Consider the following 20462-nt stretch of genomic DNA (forward strand, 5'->3'; position numbering starts at 1 on the left):
GCCGGCAAATGAGCCCAGCACCACGGAGAAGTGCCGGGCTCCCGGAAAACAGCCGGCAATGCCGCGGGGGGGGGGGGGGGGGGGGGGTGGAGGAGGCCGGGGAAGGAGGTGCGGGCAGGCGGCCGCCGAAAAAGCGGCCGGCCGCACCTCCGCCTTGACTCGCCCCACTAAGGCTGCAGGGCGGCCCCGTTTTCAGATCGCTGTTTGCAGCCGCTGCGAAAGAGGCGGCCGCAACTAAATATGGCGGTCGGGCCGGTAGCGGGGCACTGCGCACACCGATGTCGTCATCGGTGGCGGCGCAGCGCTACTGGCTAACGCCACCATTACCGCAGCGCTGAATATCGGCGCAATCTCAGCAAGTGGCGCAAAAGCCCTCTTTGGGCGAAAACTGGGCGCAAAGCCTACTGAATTTCTAGCCCCTTGTCTCCAGTCCCATTTGGATTTCAATTTTACACAGCAGAAGCAACTCCATATTATTTTCTATCTTCCTAGGAGGGCTAACTAAGCTTATTACTGCTATAAACCTATAGTGTGTCGATGTTCCTGTTCACATCTATTTGCTGTTAAATAAATCTATTTTTAGCCTCGTCCATGGTCGACTGAAGTGTTTATTTTGGCACCTTTTGAAGTTAAAGATCATATAAAGGCATTTGATATAAGCAGCAGCCAAAATGCAGTAACAAGGGTTTTCTGTTCAATCCTGGGGCTCACTAAAAAGTTATCCAGATATTGGGCAGTTAAAGGCACACTCTGATCATAGAAAGTGAGTGATCGTCCGTGGGAATGGTATGAGAAGTTGAACCGAAGAAAAATAGTAAAAACTTAAAAATGTAATACAGTAGCTTATGCCCATGAAGGGCTTGAAAGAGCTGCATCAGCTGATGAACAGCTCAAGCTGATATTTTATTAAAAAAATATGCAACATATAATGACCCATAAAGTATGAACACTAAAAATCCCAGCTTGCTGATGCTGCTCTAATTGCCAACTGTACACTTTTAAGAGACCCCTCCTCAAAGTGCATACAATTTGACTGACTTCACTGCAGGCGAGTTGAGGTCGGGATTCAGATTTCTAGCACTTTAACTTCCCATTCAACCCAAACCTGCCCATTCTTTAGGGTTAAAATTCCCCCTAATGTATTTGAAACTGCAAAAATGTATGATTCGATGCTTTCTCAACACTAGATGTAAGTAACTCAATTGCAGTAAGTAAATAAAGGTCAAACTGTCTCTCCAATCTCCATATTTACTATTGAGAAACTAATGTGTATCCCTAAACAATATGCGGTTTTACACCAAGCATATTTTACATTTCTAGTAACATGGTGGAATAGGTGCACCCTCATGCTGAAGTACACGAGATATTGGATGGTGACAACAATTCCTCAAACAGTGACAGAGTAGAGGCCAGATGAAAACGTAAAGAAGTCATGTTGCTCCAATTTTGTATACAGTGGTCAATAGAAAAACAACACTGGCAGAGACATGTGAGCAAGTCCCCTCCCTGTCTGCCCTCTCACCCAGGAATGGTGTCTGATATAGGAAACTAAAGAGAAAAGATCATTAATTTCTTAAATGAGGAAGAGAAATGTATATGTTCAAGAATAGTTACATTGCAGTGAACTGACCCACATCAGCTGCGCACCCGCCCCCCTCCCGTGTAACTAATATAAGGCACACAGACACTTTATCCTCAAAAACATACTACTACATGATTCAGAAAGAACACAAAGAAGTTGTACTAGTTATTTAAACATAAGGTGCTCACTTTTTCTGCTATGTATTGCAGGACAAGCCCAAGGACCTCTGCAGCAGCTGCATACACGTCTTTATATCGTGTTAAGGAAATGTTATGCACCAGTCTCTGGAAATACCTGACAGGAGAAAAACATACAATAAAACAATCCGCTAATAAAAGTTCTGGAATGATTAAATAAATTTGCTGCCATTCAATAGAATGCAGTATTTAGAGTAAGAGAATACTGTGTACTATTACATATTGCAGAGCAACAAAAACATTTTTCCTTGCATTTTCTCAACTACATTTTCTAAATATAACAACTTTCACTTGTTTTTTGTAGTTATAAAAAAACACTGTTACTTGAGGTGTCTTAATGGAGCCCCTTTATGGTAGATGTTGTTTGTTGGGCAGGGCATAAAACGGGCAGCAGACCCGAATCTGCCCTTTTTCGTGGCGGGTTAGGTTACAACTACCCTCATTGATTTTGGGTGGTACTTGGGGAAACACCACGGAGAATGTGCAGTGAGTCAGGGGGGTTGGGAACAAAGGTTCAGATATGATTGTACGGTAGAATACTTGAAACAGTGATGGTATAATTGGGCTATGTTGGGGAGTTATCTGAAAAACACAAGGAAGAAAGTATGGTGTTGAAAAGGGCTGGCATTATTTTTTTCTCCTGCCCTAGTCCTGCAAAGCATGAAAAAAGGATTTAACAAGTCCCTGCTCATTACATGCAGACCGCTTAAAACTCACAACATATCTCCCAAGTTACAACAAAATGTGAAGACGTTCTGAATGGTTACCTGCATTGAAAGCAATTTTGCTCCTGTAGAAGGGCTGGATTGATATGTCCCATTCCAATTGATACCAGGTAAACTAGAAAATAAATTCTTAACAAAACGCAGGAGAGTATCTGTTTTTCAAGAAATTAAGGGCCCACCAATAAAATGTTATTGTTAGATGTCAAATCTGAGCATTTCTGTTGTTTTCTTAGTCAGTCATTAAATCTCAGAGAAAAACAGCCATGTTCCCATTTTGCATCAGAAGTAGCTGTACATCAACAAGTCCAATGGGTGGTTGACGTTGGACAGGGCAAAAAGGACTATAGATGTTCAGGCCAGACAGTTTCTTAATGTAATACGAATAAATGTTGCTGTAAGATTGGTATTTTATTCAATGCTTAATGCTGTCTCTTTATAAGCATGTATTTACAATGCGTACATCATGGAGCAGCATTTCATTACTGTGTAATGTTTTAGTCTATTTTGATTACTATTTTAGAGTCATGAAAATCAGTCATAGAAGTTTGAATAGATGTGTAGTTTCAGAATCCTGAAATCTTTCTTTCTAATATTAGTAACTACTTTTCATCTTACCTTTCACTGTCAATTTCACATTTAGGATCATATGGAGGCAAGTTATTGGCAAGAACGATCCCAAGCAACTGGATGCCCACAGAGTTGTCTTTGGTATTCGGGTCCCTTCCAGCAAACCGATCAAAGATCAAGCTGCACAATTAACAGCAACATTTTCAGATGTGAAGATAAAACATACACCACCAAAGACCTTTCACACCTATAACTGAACACCAGGTGCTACAATACTGTACTTTATATAAAAAATCTTGTTTTTCTTTTTTTTTTGCTATCTTAGCCTGCTAAAAGTGTTTCAAATTTTCTACCTCATAGGATCTTCCCTATATATGAAGCGTCAGCCCGGGCTCAGCGCCAGCAGTATCGCCTCCGAGTCAGAAGGTCGTGGTTCAAATCTTAGTCCAGAGGCTTCAGCATAAAATCTAGGCTGACACTCCAGTGCAGTACTGAGGGAGTGCTGCATTGTTTGAGGTGCCGTCTTTCGGATGAGACGTTAAACCGAGGCCTCGTCTGCCCTCTCAGGTGGACAAAAAAGATCCCATGACACTAATTTCGAAGACAAGCAAGGGAATTCTCCCTGGTGTCCTCAACCAGCATCACTAAAACAGATTATCTGGTCATTATCAAATTACTGTGCGCAAATTGGCTACCACATTTCCTACATTACAAGAGTGACTACACTTCAAAAGTAATTAATTGACTGTAAAGCGATTTGGAACGTTCGGAGGTTGTGAAAGGCGCTGTATAAATGAGAGTTCTTTCTTTTTTAAAAAAAATTGTTGGTTCAAACATAAATCACGACTTCTGGCTGAAACCCTTCTTTCTGCTAAACCCACTTCATTATTCCCCTTAGCCTGACAGCTGGGAGGCATTGAACCACTAGGATTTGTACATGTAAAAGTAATGCCAACGAGACAGTCTGATGCAGAACCCACTGCTCACCTGTAAGGGATAGACAGACAGTCCTTCCAGCACTCAACTACTGTCTTGATTATTTCCAGGTTGTGCCTGAATACTGCCCTCTTCTCGTGAAAAGAATTCTTCATCAGAAACTCCAGCAGGCGATTTGCTAGGATCTCATTCTTCAGATTTCCCTAACAACAATAATCAAGAAATAAATGTAACTCAAACTCATGGTTTTCCTTTGCTCAGCCTGTACTTCTGTTATCACAGGATCATACAGCACAGAAGGAGGCCATTCGGCACTTCGTGCCTGCTCTTTGAAAGAGCTGTGCAATTAGTCCCACTGCCTTGCTCATTCCTCAGAGCCATGCAAATTTTTCCGTTTCAAGTATATATCCAATTCTTTTGTGAAAGTTACTACTGAATCTGCTTCCACTACCCTTTCCGGCAGTGCATTCCAGATCATAATAACTCACTGCGTAAAATAATTTCTCCTCATCGCCACTCTAGTTCTTTTGCGGATTACCATAAATCTGTCCCCTCTGGTTATCGACCCTCCTGCCAGTGGAAACAGTTTCTCCTTATTTACTCTATCAAAACCCTTCATAATTTTGAACACCTCTATTAAATCTCTGCTTTAAGGAGAACAATCTGAGCTTCTCCAGTCTTCCCACAGAACTGAAGTCCCTCACCCCTGGTACTATTCTAGTAAATCTCCTCTGCACCCTCTCCAAGGCCTTGACATCCTTCCTAAAGTGTGGTGCCCAAAATTGGCCACAATACTCCAGCTGAGGCCTAACCAGTGTTTTATAAAGGTTTAGCATAACTTCCTTGCTTTTATACTCTATGCCTCTATTTATAAAGCCAAGGATGTCATATGGTTTTTTTTTTTAAAAACAGCCTTATCAACTTGTTCTGCCACCTTCATTTGTGTATGTGACCCCCAGATCTCTGTTCCTGTACCCCCTTTAAAATTGTACCATTTAGTTTATTGCCTCTCCCCATTCTTCCTTCCAAAATGCATCACTTCACACTTCTCTACATTAAAAGTTCATCTGCTATGTGTCTGCCCTTTTTATCAGTCTGTCTGTGTCCTCCTGAAGTCTGTTACTGTCCTCCTCATTGTTTACGACATTTCCTAGTTTCAGGTCATCTGCAAACTTTGAAACTGTGGTATGTATACCCAAGTCCAGGTCATTAATATACATCAAAAAGAGCAGTGGTTCTAATACCCCTGGGGGAACACTAGTGTATAATTCCCTCCAGTCTGAAAAACAACTACTCTCTGCTTTCTGTCCCTTAGCCAATTTTGTATCCACATTGCCACTGCCCCTTTAATCCCATGGGCTTCAATTTTTCTATCAAGTCTATTATGTGGCACTTTATCAAACACTGAAAGTCCATATACACAACATCAACAGCACTACCCTCATCAGCCCTCTTTGTTACTTCATTAAAGAACTCAATCAAGTTTGTCAGACACGATTTACCTTTAACAAATACGTTATGCATTTCTGTGATTTAAAATGTTCAGCTGGTGCATGTCAGTCGGACTTTGTCTGCTAAGTCTGGAAGGCATGCAACATGCCAATTGACTCAAATGTTCCATTCACTAAAAAAAAACCTAATCATAATTCATTACCTATAAATTGGAGCAGGTGTATTGGTTTAAATGTTCTCTGACTAAAAATAACCAAAAACGAGTATGTTAAAAAAATATAAAACTGTTCATAAATAATTTCCATTCAAAACATAACCAATAAACAAACAGCATCATCATAAAAGCATGCATATTTTTCAAGGTCTGTGCACATGGACAACATCATTGAAGGTTTTCACAGCATGAGTGATGCTGCACCTCCAGCAAAGTGCGCAATAAAAATGACTGACAGAAAGAACTCTTCTTGCTGTCAATCAGCCCTGAGAAGTCTGTTCAATGAACAAAAGATCTCCTAGGAGACTGTGGATGTAGCTCACATGCTCTATCCATGAAGCAAGTCTCCCAGCAAGAGCTCTGCCAACAGCAGTAAAAAAAAATGTACTGTAAGTGCAATAAAACAAAATTGCTTGTTCTTGACATTGCCTGAAAAATGTTTAATTGCATCTCTGTAACCTCCTCCAGCCTACAACCCTTTGAGATCTGTGTGTTCTTCCAACACTGCCCTCATGCTTCTCTGAATACCATCGCCCCACCAGTGCCTTCAGCTGCCTAGGCCCTAAGCTCTGGAATTCCCTTGTCCGTCTCTCTCCTCCTTTGAGGTGCTCCTTAAAACCTACCTCTTTCACCAAGCTTTTGGTCACCTGTCCTGATATCTCTATGTGGCATGGGATCAAATTTTAAGAACATAATAAATTTTAAGAACATAAGAATTTGGAACAGGAGTAGGCCTTACGGCCCCTCGAGCCTGCCCCGCCATTCAATAAGATCATGGCTGATCTTCAACCTCAACTCCACTTTCCTGCACAATCCCCATATCCTTCGATTTCCCTCGAAGCCAAAAATCTATCTGTCTCAGCCTTGAATATACTCAACAATTCAGCATCCACAGCCCTTTCGGGAAGAGAATTCCAAAGATTCACAACCCTCAGTGAAGAAATTCCTCCTCATCTCAGTCTTAAAAGGCCGCCCCTTACCCTGAGAATATGCCCCATAGTTCTAGACTCTCCAGCCAGGGGAAACAACCTCTCAGCATCTACCCTGTCAATCCACCCCAGAATCTTGTATGTTTCAATGAAATCACCTCTCATTCTTCTAAACTCCAGAGAGTATAAGCCTAATCTACTCAATCTCTCCGCATAGGACAACCCTCTCATCCCGAAGATCAATCTAGATCTTTGCACCGCCTCGAAGGCAAGTATATCCTTCCTCATAAGGAAACCAAAACTGTGCACAGTACTCCAGGTGTGGTCTCACCAAGGCCCTGTACAATTGTAGTAAGACTTCCTTACTCTTATACTCCAACCCCCTTGCAATAAAGGCCAACATGCCATTTGCCTTCCTAATTGCTTGCTGTACCTGTATGTTAACTCTGTTTCCTGTACGAGGACACCTAAATCTCTCTGAACACCAACATTTAATAGTTTCTCACCATTTAAAAAATATTGTTATTCTATTCTTCCTATCAAATCTTGTTTGGTAACACTCCTGTGAAGAGGCTTACGACGTTTTGCTACGTTAAATGCGCCATATAAATGCATGTTGTTGCTTTTGCTATTGAATGAAACATTTTGAACAGCTTGGCACGAGGAACCATAGTTCTGATAGCATGTAGTTTGCCGGTGAGGGGGGGGGGGGGGGGGCGGAGAGAGAGATGGACTCTAGGGTCTGTACAATCCCAAAAGGTGGGGGGAGGAGAGGGAGGGGGGGACTGGGGTCTTGGAGCACTTTGGAGTGGTGTAAGGGCACACGAGGTCTGGTCACACTTTGGATGAGGAGGTACTTCTCCTCCTGTCAAGATAGATGACCATGCTACCAAGAAAATCTCCATCTAGCAGCCTAGTGGTGACCTGCCTTATTGAGGGGAATGAAGCTTGAAAAAGTTCCCAGATAGTCCAATGATACGAAGCCAAAGCAGGAAGGCACTACCTCCTTACGGTGATCTCAGACTAATTAGTTTTAGTGCACTCAGAAGTCAGATTTACGACCTGACTTCTGAGTTGCATTAAGAGGTTTTGTATTGATCGGCATTGTAAATCACTTTGCCATTGACACGAAAGCAGCAATATGTTGAAACAGTAAAAGACAACCAAAACAGACAGGAACCTAAGATGTCCAACACTCTCTTACCAGACCTCCTTGCCATTTCCCACTTTTACCAATTCCTTCATTTATATAAAAATGTTAAATGATACTGATACTTACAATGTTTTAGTAAATACATTACTTAATTATAAACAAAATGGTGGAAGCAGCCTGCATGTTGGAACATTATCACACTGTAGCATGAAGTGATGGGACACTGGTTCAATTCCCTCACTACACTGAGCTCATGTTCCACATATACCATGACGATGTCCATCTCTACCTTACCACCACCACTCTCGACTCTTTCATTACCTCTGATTTGTTACGCTGCTTGTCCGACATCTAGTATGGATGAGCAGAAATTTCCTCCAACTAAATATTGGGAAGACCGAAGCCATTGTCTTCAGTCCCTGCCACAATTCCGTTCCCAAGACACCAACCTCATCCATCTCCCTGGCCACTGTCTGAGGTTGAACCAGACTATTTGGAATCTCGTTGTCCTATTTGGTCCTGATCTGAGCTTCCGATCCCGTATGCTCTCCCTCACCAAGACCGCCTATTTCCACCTCCGTAACATCACCTGTCTCTGCCCCTGCCTCAGCTCATCTGCTTCTGAAACCCTCATCCATGCCTTTGTTACCTCGAGACTTGACTATTCAACGCTCTTCTGGCAGGCCTCTCACCTTGCATCCTGCGTAAACTTGAGCTCATCCAAAACTCTGCTGCCCTTATCCTAACTCGCACCAAGTCCTGTTCACCCATCACCCCTGTGCTGGCTGACCTACATTGGCTCCCAGTCCAGCAACGCCTCGATTTTAAAATTCTCATCCTTGTTTTCAAATCCCCCCCATGGCCTCGCCCCTCCCTATCTCTAACCTCCTCCAGCCTTACAACCCTCCGAAATCTCTCCATTGCTCCAACTCTGGCCTTTTGTGCATGCCCGATTTTCATCATTCCACCATTGACGGCCATGCCTTCAGCTGCCTGGGCCCTGGAATTCCCTCCCTAAACCTCTCCGCCTTTCTCTCCTCCTTTAAGATGCTCCTTAAAACCTACCTCTTTGACCAAGCTTTTGGTCACCTCTCCTAATATTTTCTTTTGTGGCTTGGTGTCAAATTTGTAGGAAAATACTCCTGTGAAGTGCCTTGGGATGTTTTACTACATTAAAGGTGCTATATAAATGCAAGTTATTGTTGTTAACTAAGTCATGTTGCTGCAGACTCTAAATGCTATTAAGAGTCTCACACTCCTGTGGTAAAGCATTCCATGTGAAAACATTTTATCCAACTTTCCTTTTTGCGTTTTTATTGATAATCCTGAGTTAGGCCACCTAATTATCAATTTGCTCGCCAGTGCTTGTATCCCCCATTAATGAAGCACAACATTAGAGTTCATACAAAATTTTATGGGCATAAATTATCTCTGGCAAAAACCTGGTTTAACAGAACAACAAATGTGATTCCTTCACAGAAGGGATCTAAACAAAATGCAGCTTAGAACGTACAAAAAGAAATTACAATTTGATGTTTTTGACGTCAATGCCATGGACATCAAAATGTCTCTCTTTCTTAGCACTAACATTATGAAACATATCTATGAAAGATAATCTGTACCTTTGGGGTAGCCACACTCGTCCAAGATAGAATTGTAACCACAATTTCCACCACCATGTAGTGTATACCATCACCTCCATTATTGCCAGAAACCACTAACTGCAGCAGAGGCCCCAACCATTCTTGGGCATACGGTTGGAAAATCTAAAAAGCAATGAGATTTAATTGACATTAGCTCGAAAGGATTCAGATGAACTCTTTCAGGCCAAAACTATAATTATTGAAAATAATCTTGCGTATCAGAATTATGTTTAATGAAATTCTTAGCTTTCATTAAAATATCAAGTAGCAGCACATTTCACTAAATATCTTGGGCTCCAAGGTCCATGCTCCAGAATTACAGATTTATGTTGCATACTTGTAAAAAGAAAAAGTAGTTCTGGTTATATCTGCTTTGTGAAACAATTCATTAACTGCCACTTTTGTTTTTCTCCTTCCTATCTTTTGCTTTTATCCTTGTTTCCCTTTCCTCTGTCCCCCTGCTCAGGTTCCCAACCCCCTGCCATTTTAGTTTAAACCCTCCCCCAGAGCACTAGCAAACACTCCCTCTAGGACATCGGTCCCGCCCAGGTGCAAACCGTCTGGTTTGAACTGGTCCCACCTCCCCCAGAACCGATTCCAATGTCCCAGGAATTTGAATCCCTCCCCCTCGCACCATTGCTCTAGCCAAGTATTCATCTGAAATATCCTTCTATTTCTACTCTGACTAGCACATGGCACTGGTAGCAATCCTGAGATTACTACCTTTGAGGTCCTATTTTTAAATATACCTCCTAACTCCCTATATTCAGCTTTTAGGACCTCATCCCGCTTTTTACCTATATCGTTGGTACCTATATGCACCACGACAACTGGCTGTTCACCCTCCCCTTCCAAGATGTTCTGCAGCCGCTCTGAGACATCCTTGACCCTTGCACCAGGGAGGCAACACACCATCCTGGAGTCTCGTTTGCGGCCGCAGAAACGCCTATCTATTCCCCTTACAATAGAATCCCCTATTACTACAGCTCTACCCCTCTTTTTCCTCCCGTTCTGTGTAGCAGAGCCACCCTTGGTGCCAGGAAGTTGGCTGCTGCTGCCTTCCTCTGATAAGCCATCCCCCCCAACAGTACTCAAAGTGGTGTATCTGTTTGAGAGGGGGATGTCCACAGGGGACCCCTGCACTACCTGCCTGTGCCTAGTACTCTGTCTGTTGGTCACCCATTCCCTTTCTGCCTGTCCAACCTTTGCCTGCGGTGTGACCAACTGATCAAACGTGATATCCACAACGTCCTCAGCCTCGCAAATGGTCCAGTATGTATTCAATCGCAGCTCCAGCGCCTCAATGCGGTCTGCCAGTAGCTGCAGCTGGATACACTTCCTGCACACATAGTTGTCAGGGACACAGGAAGTGTCCCTGAGTTCCCACATAGCGCAGGAGGAGCATACCACGGCACCGGGCTGTCCTGCCATGACTTACCCTTTAATTAATTGCAATTAAATTAAATCAAATCAATCCCACCAATTACACTACAGTTAAATGGTATATTTAAGGGCCCTGGTTTATAAACAGTCCCCACTACACTACAGAGACTTTAGAAACTATAAACCACAGAGTTAAAGTTTAAAAAGAGAGAAATACTCAACAACCAATCACTTACCTGCTTTCTGGTGAGGTCACCCTTCGATTACTTTTTACTTCTCTCCCTCTCTGAGATTGGAGATTAGTAAGCCTACCTGGTCTCTGGCGCCTTTTAAAGCCTCGCTCCACCGCTGAAATTCCCCCCGCCGCCGCCACTATGAGGCCTACCTGGTCTCTGGCGCCTTTTAAAGCCTCACTCCGCCACTGAAATTCCTCCCGCCGCCGACGCTATGAGGCCTACCTGGTCTCTGGCGCCTTTTAAAGCCTCGCTCCGCCGCCGAAATTCCTCCCGCCGCTGACGCTATGAGGCCTACCTGGTCTCTGGCGCCTGATCACTTGGAAAACAGTGACAGGATCGGACAAAGTCAACATGGATTTACAAAAGGTAAATCGTGCTTGACTAATCTACTGGAATTTTTTGAGGATGTAACTGGTAAAATAGATAAGGGAGAACCAGTGGATGTGGTGTATTTGGACTTTCAGAAGGCTTTCGATAAGGTCCCGCATAAGAGATTAGCGTGTAAAGTTAAGGCACATGGGATTGGGGGCAAGGTATTGACTTGGGTAGAGAACTGGTTGGCAGACAGAAAGCAAAGAGTTGGAATAAATGGATCTTTTTCTGAGTGCCAGGCAGTGACTAGTGGGGTACCGCAGGGATCAGTCCTAGGACCCCAGCTGTTCACAATATATATTAATGATCTGGACGAGGGAATTGGATGTAGTATCTCCAAATTTGCAGACGACACAAAGCTGGGTGGGCGTGTGTGCTGTGAGGAGGATGCCGAGAAACTCCAGGATGATTTGGACAGGTTGGGTGATTGGGCAAAAGCATGGCAGATGCAATATAACGTGGATAAATGTGAGGTTATCCACTTTGGTGGCAAAAACAGGAAGGCAGATTATTATCTGAATGGCAATAGATTGGGAGAAGGGGAAGTGCAACGAGACCTGGGTGTCCTTGTGCACCAGTCGCTGAAGGTAAGCATGCAGGTGCAGCAGGCGGTTAAGGCAGCAAATGGGATGTTGGCTTTCGTAGTGAGAGGGTTTGAGTACAGGAACAAGGATGTCTTGCTGCAGTTGTACAGGGCCTTGGTGAGACCACACCTTGAGTATTGTGTGCAGTTTTGGTCGTCTTATCTGAGGAAGGATGTTCTTGCCATGGAGGGAGTTCAGCGAAGATTCACCAGGCTGATACCTGGGATGGCAGGAATGACGTATGAGGAGAGATTGGGTCGATTGGGCTTGTACTCGCTGGAGTTTAGAAGAATGAGAGGAGATCTCATTGAAACTTATAAAATTCTGACAGGACTGGACAGACTAGATGCAGGAAGGATGTTCCTGATGGTCGGGGAGTCCAGAACCAGGGGTCACAGTCTAAGGTAAGGGGTAGGCCATTTAGGACAGAAATGAGGAGGAATTTCTTCACCCAGAGAGTGGTGAACCTGTGGAATTCTCTACCACAGAAGGCAGTGGAGGCCAATACATTAAATATATTCAAGAAGGAGTTGGATATATTTCTTACGGCTAAAGGGATCAAGGGGTATGGGGAGAAAGCAGGGACCGGGTACTGAATTTGGATGATCAGTCATGATCGCATTGAATGGCGGAGCAGGCTCGAGGGGCCGAATGGCCTACTCCTGCTCCTATCTTCTATGTTTCTATGTTTAATTATGCTTGCCACGGTTCCCTAAGTTGATGGCACTGTAATAAAGGATGTAATTACAGCATGACATATTTAAATAGGCAGTTTGTATTATGAACATGGACATCGGATCATCACATGATTCCTTGATATTATCCTGGTAATCAGGAGATATTCCGAGTGAAAGCCGGGCAGTGCCCAGGAGAGAAGGGAAACGCAATGCCCTGAGATAAGGGAAGTCAACCTGGCATGCATTTATAGTGGCTGGTTGCACACTGGTATAGGCAAAGACTTGGAGTTAGGTTGCCGACCCAACTGGACAGGCAGAACATAAAGCAGAAAAAAACATCAAAATGATCAGGGAATCATAGAATTTTACAGAGAACAAATACATAAAAAAAGCACAAGTTAAAAGAGCTAATAAATTTAGGACCTCTTCAGTGTTAACAATGAGCTTTGCAATGAAGAGTCGGATATTTAACGGTGTTGAGGAATTTCCCAATTTTCCATGCAGAAATTTCATCCATGGTGGAAGCTCATGTGGGGTTTTTTCCTGTGTAGGAAAGATTACAAGGAAATCACCTTAATGTTAAATCCAAGAATCCAAAATATCAATATTTTATCATAATAACAAAATTATAAGAAGTACATTTGTCCATGTGTCAGTTTGGCATAGTTGGTATACCAATCGCACTTGAGTCGAGGGTTCTAGATTCAAGAGCCTGTGCACAAAATCTAGGCTGACACTCTGGGGGGAATTTTTAACATGGGTGAGCAGGTAGGTGTAATGTATGTACCTTTAAGGGAGAGAACTACTTTTTACAGCTCCTGTATACTGTAGTACTGGCAGTGACCACACTTGTATATAAACCCTGAGTAGTGATCTGTACAGTTAGTTCTACAGTAACCCTCATTCAGTAAACACCTGTTGAATCGTTCCCTGCAGTCTGTTGTCTGATTATTGAAGGACACAACATTAAGATACACGGATCGAACATTGGCGACGTGGCAGATTCGAACCTACCTGCAACTCTGCATCGCCTCCCAGGGATTCGCTCCTGGAGAGCAGTTGAAGAAGGTCGAGTCCAGAAGCACGGGCGTCGACCACGGGCAACCGCCCAGTCATCCAGCGGAGATTTGAGCATCGCAGGGGAGGCTGTCGAGAGCCAGGCTTGGCTTTCCAGTCACGGTGGTCCAGCGAAACCGGCTGGCAACAGGTACTGCGCAGACCCTTCCCAGACAGCGGCGGGCTAGAACCCGACCGATCGGCACAGAAAAAGGCCGAGCAGCGTCGACGGGGGAGAGAGGGCAGAGCGCACAGGGCGCAGCCGGTGTTCAGGACCGAGCGGCATCAACAGGGGAGATGAGAGAGAGCAGAGCGCAGCCGGTGTTCAAGGGCCGAGCAGCGTCAACGGGGGAGAGAGGCGCGCAGGAAAACGCGAGGCGCTTCCATTACCACAAGGACCGCAGAGAGTGGCGTTGGCAGCAGCGCAGGAGCAGCGCACAAAACCCACAGGGCGTCGCCATTTGCCACGAGGACCTCCGAGAGCGGCGTTGGCAGCAGCGCGGGAGACGCCAGTTTAAGCCGCAGCGGGGAAGAAAGGAAAGCGCAGGAGACGCCATTTTAAGCCAGTCTAACCACACCCAAAAATGCCGAAGAGTGGCAGTGTCACAGCGTTCGACAATGAAGTCGAAGATTGGACGACATATGTCGAACGCATAGAAGTATACTGCAAGGCGAATGAAGTGCCAGATGACAAGAAAGCGCTGGTATTGTTGAATGCAATGGGTGCAAAAACGTATGGCTTACTACGAAACCTAGTAATCCCAGAGAAGCCAGTAGAAAAGGATTTTGAAAACATAGTGTCAATCCTACAGGACCACTTAAACCCCACAGAGCTGCTGATAGCAGAAAGATTTAAGTTTCACAAAAGGAACCAGCATAAAGATGAAAGTAATGCTGAGTATTTAACGGAACTGTGCAAGCTATCGAAACACTGCCAGTTTGGAACGGAACTAGCAGATACTTTAAGGGACAAGTTTGTGTGTGGGCTTCAAAGTGAAGGAACCCAGAAACGGCTTCTATCAGAAAAGGATCTTACGCTGGACAAAGCTTTCAGCATTGCAGTATCACACGAAGCAGCAGCACGGGGTGCTGCAGAGATACAACGGAGACCGCAAGAATATGGCATAAATGAAATGTCATACGGAACAGTGAAGTGCTATCGCTGCGGCAGAACAACACACGACCATAATGATTGCTGGTTCAAGGACCAAGTGTGCAGACAGTGTGGAAAAGTAGGACACATAGCAAGAGTCTGCAGGTCGGGAAAGAAAACCAGCAGCAAGAAATCTCCACAGGAGAAGTACAAGAAGGTACATAAGGTGACGGAGAGTAGTTCAGACGAACAGAAGAGTGATACAGACTCCGGAAGCAAGGAGCTGGGTTGTCTGAAACTACATAATGTGATCAAAACGGAGGATCACCAAACTATCTGGGTCACGCTCAAGATAGCAGGAGTCCAAGTGAAAATGGAATTGGACACAGGATCAGCCCTAACAGTCATAAACCGAAGGGACTACAAGCGGCTATTCTCACATATACCCTTGAGAGATACAAAGATTGTCTTGAAGACGTACACGGGGCAAAAAGTCTACCCCAAAAGAAAAATAAGGGTGAACGTTATATATAACGGCAAGGAAACACCAAAAATGGACCTGTATGTATTGCCAGATGGAGGACCACCACTACTAGGACGTGAATGGATCCGGAAGATACAGCTGGATTGGCATTCCATACAGGCACTGACTGTGGCTGACAAAAAGGATGACGACGTCACACCTGGGCGACTGTCAAAGATCCTAACTGACACGAAAGAAGTGTTCCAGCAAGGACTCGGAACACTAAAAGGCATGACAGCGATGATTAAAATTGAAGAAAATGCAAACCCAAAATTTTTTAAGACCAGACCGGTACCTTATGTGATCCGCCCAGCCGTCGAAGCAGAGCTGGAGAGTCTGGAACGTTCAGGTGTACTGTCCAAGGTAGACTGGAGCGAGTGGGCTACACCCATCGTCCCTGTGATGAAAAAGTCGTTGAGCAGCACGCCTGGGCAACCAAGGAAGGTTCGCATCTGTGGGGACTTTAAGGTAACAGTGAACCCGGTCCTTCACACCGTACAATATCCACTTCCGCGGATTGAAGATATTTTCGCCTCGCTATCTGGAGGGAAACGCTTCACTAAGATTGATCTGGCCCAGGCGTATCTGCAAATGGGGGTCGAAGAAGCATCAAAAAAATACCTCACAATCAACACCCATAAAGGTCTCTACCAATACAACCGGCTGGTATTCGGGGTAGCATCAGCTCCGGCTATTTGGCAGAGGGCAATGGAACAAGTCCTGCAAGGGATCCCAGGGACCCAGTGTTATTTGGACGACATCCTGGTCACGGGCGAAAATGAGTGATCACCTTGCCAACCTGGAGCAGGTGCTCACTAGATTGCAGGAATATGGGCTCCGAGCTAACCGCCCCAAATGCGAGTTTTTTTGAAAACAGATCTCGTATTGTGGCCACGTTATCGATAAAGAGGGGTTACATAAGTCCCCAGAGAAGATTGAGGCAGTGGTCAAGGCTCCAGCACCGGAAAATGCGTCACAACTGAGGTCGTTCCTCGGGCTGGTAAACTACTACCATAAGTTCTTGCCAAATTTGTCTACAATACTACACCCACTGAACACCCTACTGCAAACTGGGGTGTCATGGAAGTGGAGTGACAAATGTAGATGAGCTTTCCAGAAGAGCAAAACACTAATCACATCGAAAGAGGTATTGGCCCATTACAACCCGGCATTACCAATTCGGTTGGCATGTGATGCGTCACCCTACGGCATTGGAGCGGTGCTGTCGCACAAATTCTCGGACGGCTCAGAGAGGCCAATAGCCTTTGCGTCACGATCACTAATCTCAGCCGAGCGTAACTACGCCCAGATTGACAGGGAGGCCCTCAGCCTAGTGTGGGGAGTGAAAAAGTTCAACCACTATCTGCACGGGCAGAAGTTCACCTTGCTGACTGACCACCAACCACTGGTCTCCATCTTTAATCCAAAGAAGGGCGTTCCGGTGATGACTGCGCAACGGCTACAAAGATGGTCCCTTTTTCTAGGGGCGCACCAATATGAAATCGAGTTTAAGGGCACGAAACAGCATGGAAACGCTGATGGGCTATCACGCCTGCCGCTGCCTACTGCGGAGGAAGCACCAGCAGTGGATCCTGTCGAAATATTTAATTCGACTATAATTGAATGCTTGCCAGTAACTAACGCTGGTATAGAGAAGGAGACCCGAAATGACCCGACACTGTCTCGGGTATATGATTTGACGGTGAAGGGATGGCCAGCACATGGCGACTCACTGTTGCCAGCATTCTCATCCAGAAGAGAACAGCTGTCAGTATGCCAGGGGACCTTGATGGGTGGAATTACCACTCGGGATCCACACAAGTTAAGGGAGAGAGTGCTCAATGAGCTTCACGAAGGTCATCTGGGAGGGGTGAAAATGAAAAGCCTTGCTAGGGCTTATGTGTGGTGGCCGGGGATCGATCAGCAAATCGAGGACCTGACAAAAAGCTGCTCAGGATGCCAGAAAGTCCAAAATGCACCACCACAGGCCCCTCTACACCCATGGGAGTGGCCCTCATCTCCATAGCAACGGGTGCATATTGATTTTGCCGGTCCATTCATGGACTCAATGTTTTTAATAGCCTTGGATGCGCACTCGAAGTGGCCTGAGGTCATCAAAATGTCCTCCACCACCACGGAGAAAAGTATTGCAGTCCTACGGACCATTTTTGCCAGGAATGGCTTGCCAGAACAGATTTGCTCTGACAACGGACCACAGTTTGTGTCCGAAGAGTTCCGGAGGTTCTTGAAAAAGAATGGGGTAAGGCATTACACATCCGCCCCGTATCATCCAGCCACAAATGAATTGGCTGAGAGGTTCGTACAAACCTTTAAGAAGGCAATAAAGGCTATGTACAATGACAACATTCCGCTGCAGCACAAGGTGGACAATTTCCTGTTCGCCTACATGTCCTGCGACACATGCAGTCACCAACCAGGCCCCAGCCATGATGTTCTTTAACCGAAGGTTAAGATCTCGCCTGGATTTGGTCAGACCAAACGTACGAAGAGATGTTGAGAGTAAGCAATTCCAGCACATCCATGAGAAGCCAACAAGGAGCTTCAATGTAGGGCAACCAGTCTTGGCCCGCGACTACCGAACAGAAAAATGGCAGCCAGGAACGATATGCACACGGCAGGGCCCACTAATGTACACAGTGGACGTTGGGGAGAGCATCGTGAGACACCATGCTGACCAGATCCTAGAGTCACAGGAACAAGTCAACCCCATGCCTCGCCCATACGTACCTGGTGATGAACTCGACGTACAGGTCGCATCTACCCCAGAAACAGTAGCATCGGAAGCTGATGAACCAACCGACGACAGGGGGCCAGAATCGCCTCCGCACCAAGAGCAAGACACTCGGGAAAGGCGCGATCCAGAAAGGATCAGGAAGCCTCCCCAAAGACTGAATTTATAAATATAGACTATTTTCAGCTAATGTTGCATGTTAAAAGTGTTAATTGTAATTAATTTGATATTTAATTGTTAAATGAGTGTTATGGTACTGTTAATCTAAAAGGGGAGGAATTGTAATGTATGTACCTTTAAGGGAGAGAACTGCTTTTTACAGCTCCTGTATACTGTAGTACCGGCAGTGACCACACCTGTATATAAACCCTGAGTAGTGATCTGTGCAGTTAGTGTTAGTTCTAGAGTAACCCTCATTCAGTAAACACCTGTTGAATCGTTCCCTGCAGTCTGTTGTCTGATTATTGAAGGACACAACATTAAGATACACAGATCTAACAGTAGGATTGGGTGAGAGTGGGGGGATTAAATGGGCAAAAAATGGAACAGCGTCGGGAAGCCAACTCCAACCCGCTGACTTCCAGGTTTTACTCAGGCAGGACAAGGGGCGGACAGTCAACCCCCTCCCAGGCAGGTTTGCATTTTAAATATGTTAATGAGGCTGGAAGCCTCAGATTTAACCTGCTTTGCAGGTTTAACTGTGGCCGACCAGGTGTCCCGGGCCTCGGGAGACCCGGCAGCTAAAGTGAGGAGAGGACAGCCTTGGGGACCACTCCTTGAGGGCTACGAGGAGCAGGAGTGCTTCCTCCTGGCCCCCCAAACTCACCCACCATCAGACCCCGCCCCCCCCCCCCCCCCCACTGGATCAGGGATCAGACCTACCTGATCCTGCAGCCTCCTGCGGAACATTCCCCGCCCGACTGCAAGCCAGGCCGGTCAATCAGGCTGACATCCGGGCGGGGATCCAGTCAATGACAAAAGACACACACCGTGGAGTTAAAACTCCAGAGCATGCGGGGAAACCCAGACTTCTAGGTTTCCCGCACGCTACTGGGCCCCCCGCTCCCAGTGCGTCAGAATGTTAAAAATCACCCTCTAATGCAGTACTGAGGGAGTGCTACATTATCAGAGGTGCCGTCTTTCAGACAAGACATTAAACCAAGGTCCCATGTGCCTGTTGAGGTGGACATAAAAGATCCCGCAACACTATTCAAAGAAGTGCAGGGAGCTCTCCCAGCCAAGATACATTGCTCAATCAACACCACCAAAACAGGTCAACTGATCATTATCTCATTTGCTGTATGTACGACCTTACTGTCCACAAACTCACTGCCACATCTGTCTGCAGTGACCACACTTAAAAAGTAATTAATTGGCTGTGAAGTACTTTGGGAAATCTTGTTGATGTGGATATAAATTAGTTTCTTTTTCTTTATTTAGATAAATAGTCCCTTTTGAAACTTACTTGGATAAACATGCAACATTTTAGAAACCTATATTAGTTTGAACCTTTTTCAGTGGCATGTGGGTGTCATAGAAATCAGTAAATTAAATAGGTTATACTACAATTGGTTTCCTAACCTCTTCAACTTTTGGTGTGATGTTAGTCTTCTGCATGTGATTGATCAACACGGTCATGGTCGCCATACATTCATGCTGGTTCATCTCATCCATCTCAAGTTCCACAATATCATTCTGCACAACACTTGACTCCATCCACTCCTGCAGGAATACACAAGAAAACTGTGAGGCCTTAAACTTTCCAGTTTGTTCTTATTTTGAATGTTACTATAACCTTTAGGTTGCAGTTTATAATTGAAAACATTTTTCCAAAAATATATATAAAATGAGTCAGAAAGTCAGTGGGAAAAACAATTCACATTCTGAACTTTTCTGAAACCTCCTAAAGCAACAGATGGTGTTCAAACTGTCGTGTTGTATGATGATTCAAATCTACACTCAAATTTAATTCCTACACAGATCAACCAGTTTTGTCAGCACGCACTCTGCATTTGTTCACGTCCTTCTTCCTTCCTTCCTTCAATATGCACATAATAGGTCTACAATCCCAATGAGGGGAAAATATGGGATACTCTCCTGTTATAAATTTACATATTCATAGTAGCCAATGTAATTTTTCACAAAGACCATAATAATAAAGTTAGATCACCAAATGCCCATAATTTGTTCAACCTTCGCATACAGAAGCAACCCCATTAATTTATTTTGAGGATTTCTTGGACCACAAAATTGCCAAATGCTTTTTGTCTCTCCACAGATGTTGCCTGACCTGCTGAGTATTTCCAGCATTTTCTGTTTTTATTTCAGGTTTCCAGCACCTGTGGTATTTTGCTTTTGTAAAACAAATCACTGGCTAGATATGTTTGA

At 44.8% G+C, this 20462-nt stretch overlaps 1 protein-coding gene across 1 annotated transcript in view; it reads right to left on the reverse strand.

Annotated features, from left to right (window-relative positions):
• The window catches only part of prkdc (protein kinase, DNA-activated, catalytic subunit), a 300538-nt gene that overhangs the window by 95890 nt on the left and 184186 nt on the right, over positions 1-20462 (reverse strand). Inside the window, 6 exon segments of the mRNA XM_085992889.1 lie at positions 1771-1876; positions 3120-3251; positions 4059-4210; positions 9378-9521; positions 13074-13193; positions 19656-19796. Of these exon segments, the coding sequence (XP_085849015.1) occupies positions 1771-1876; positions 3120-3251; positions 4059-4210; positions 9378-9521; positions 13074-13193; positions 19656-19796 (795 nt within the window).

The sequence above is a fragment of the Somniosus microcephalus genome, chromosome 7, assembly GCF_052327205.1.
Source record: "Somniosus microcephalus isolate GS21.2 chromosome 7, FLI_Smic_1.0, whole genome shotgun sequence".
Taxonomy (NCBI): Eukaryota; Metazoa; Chordata; class Chondrichthyes; order Squaliformes; family Somniosidae; genus Somniosus; species Somniosus microcephalus.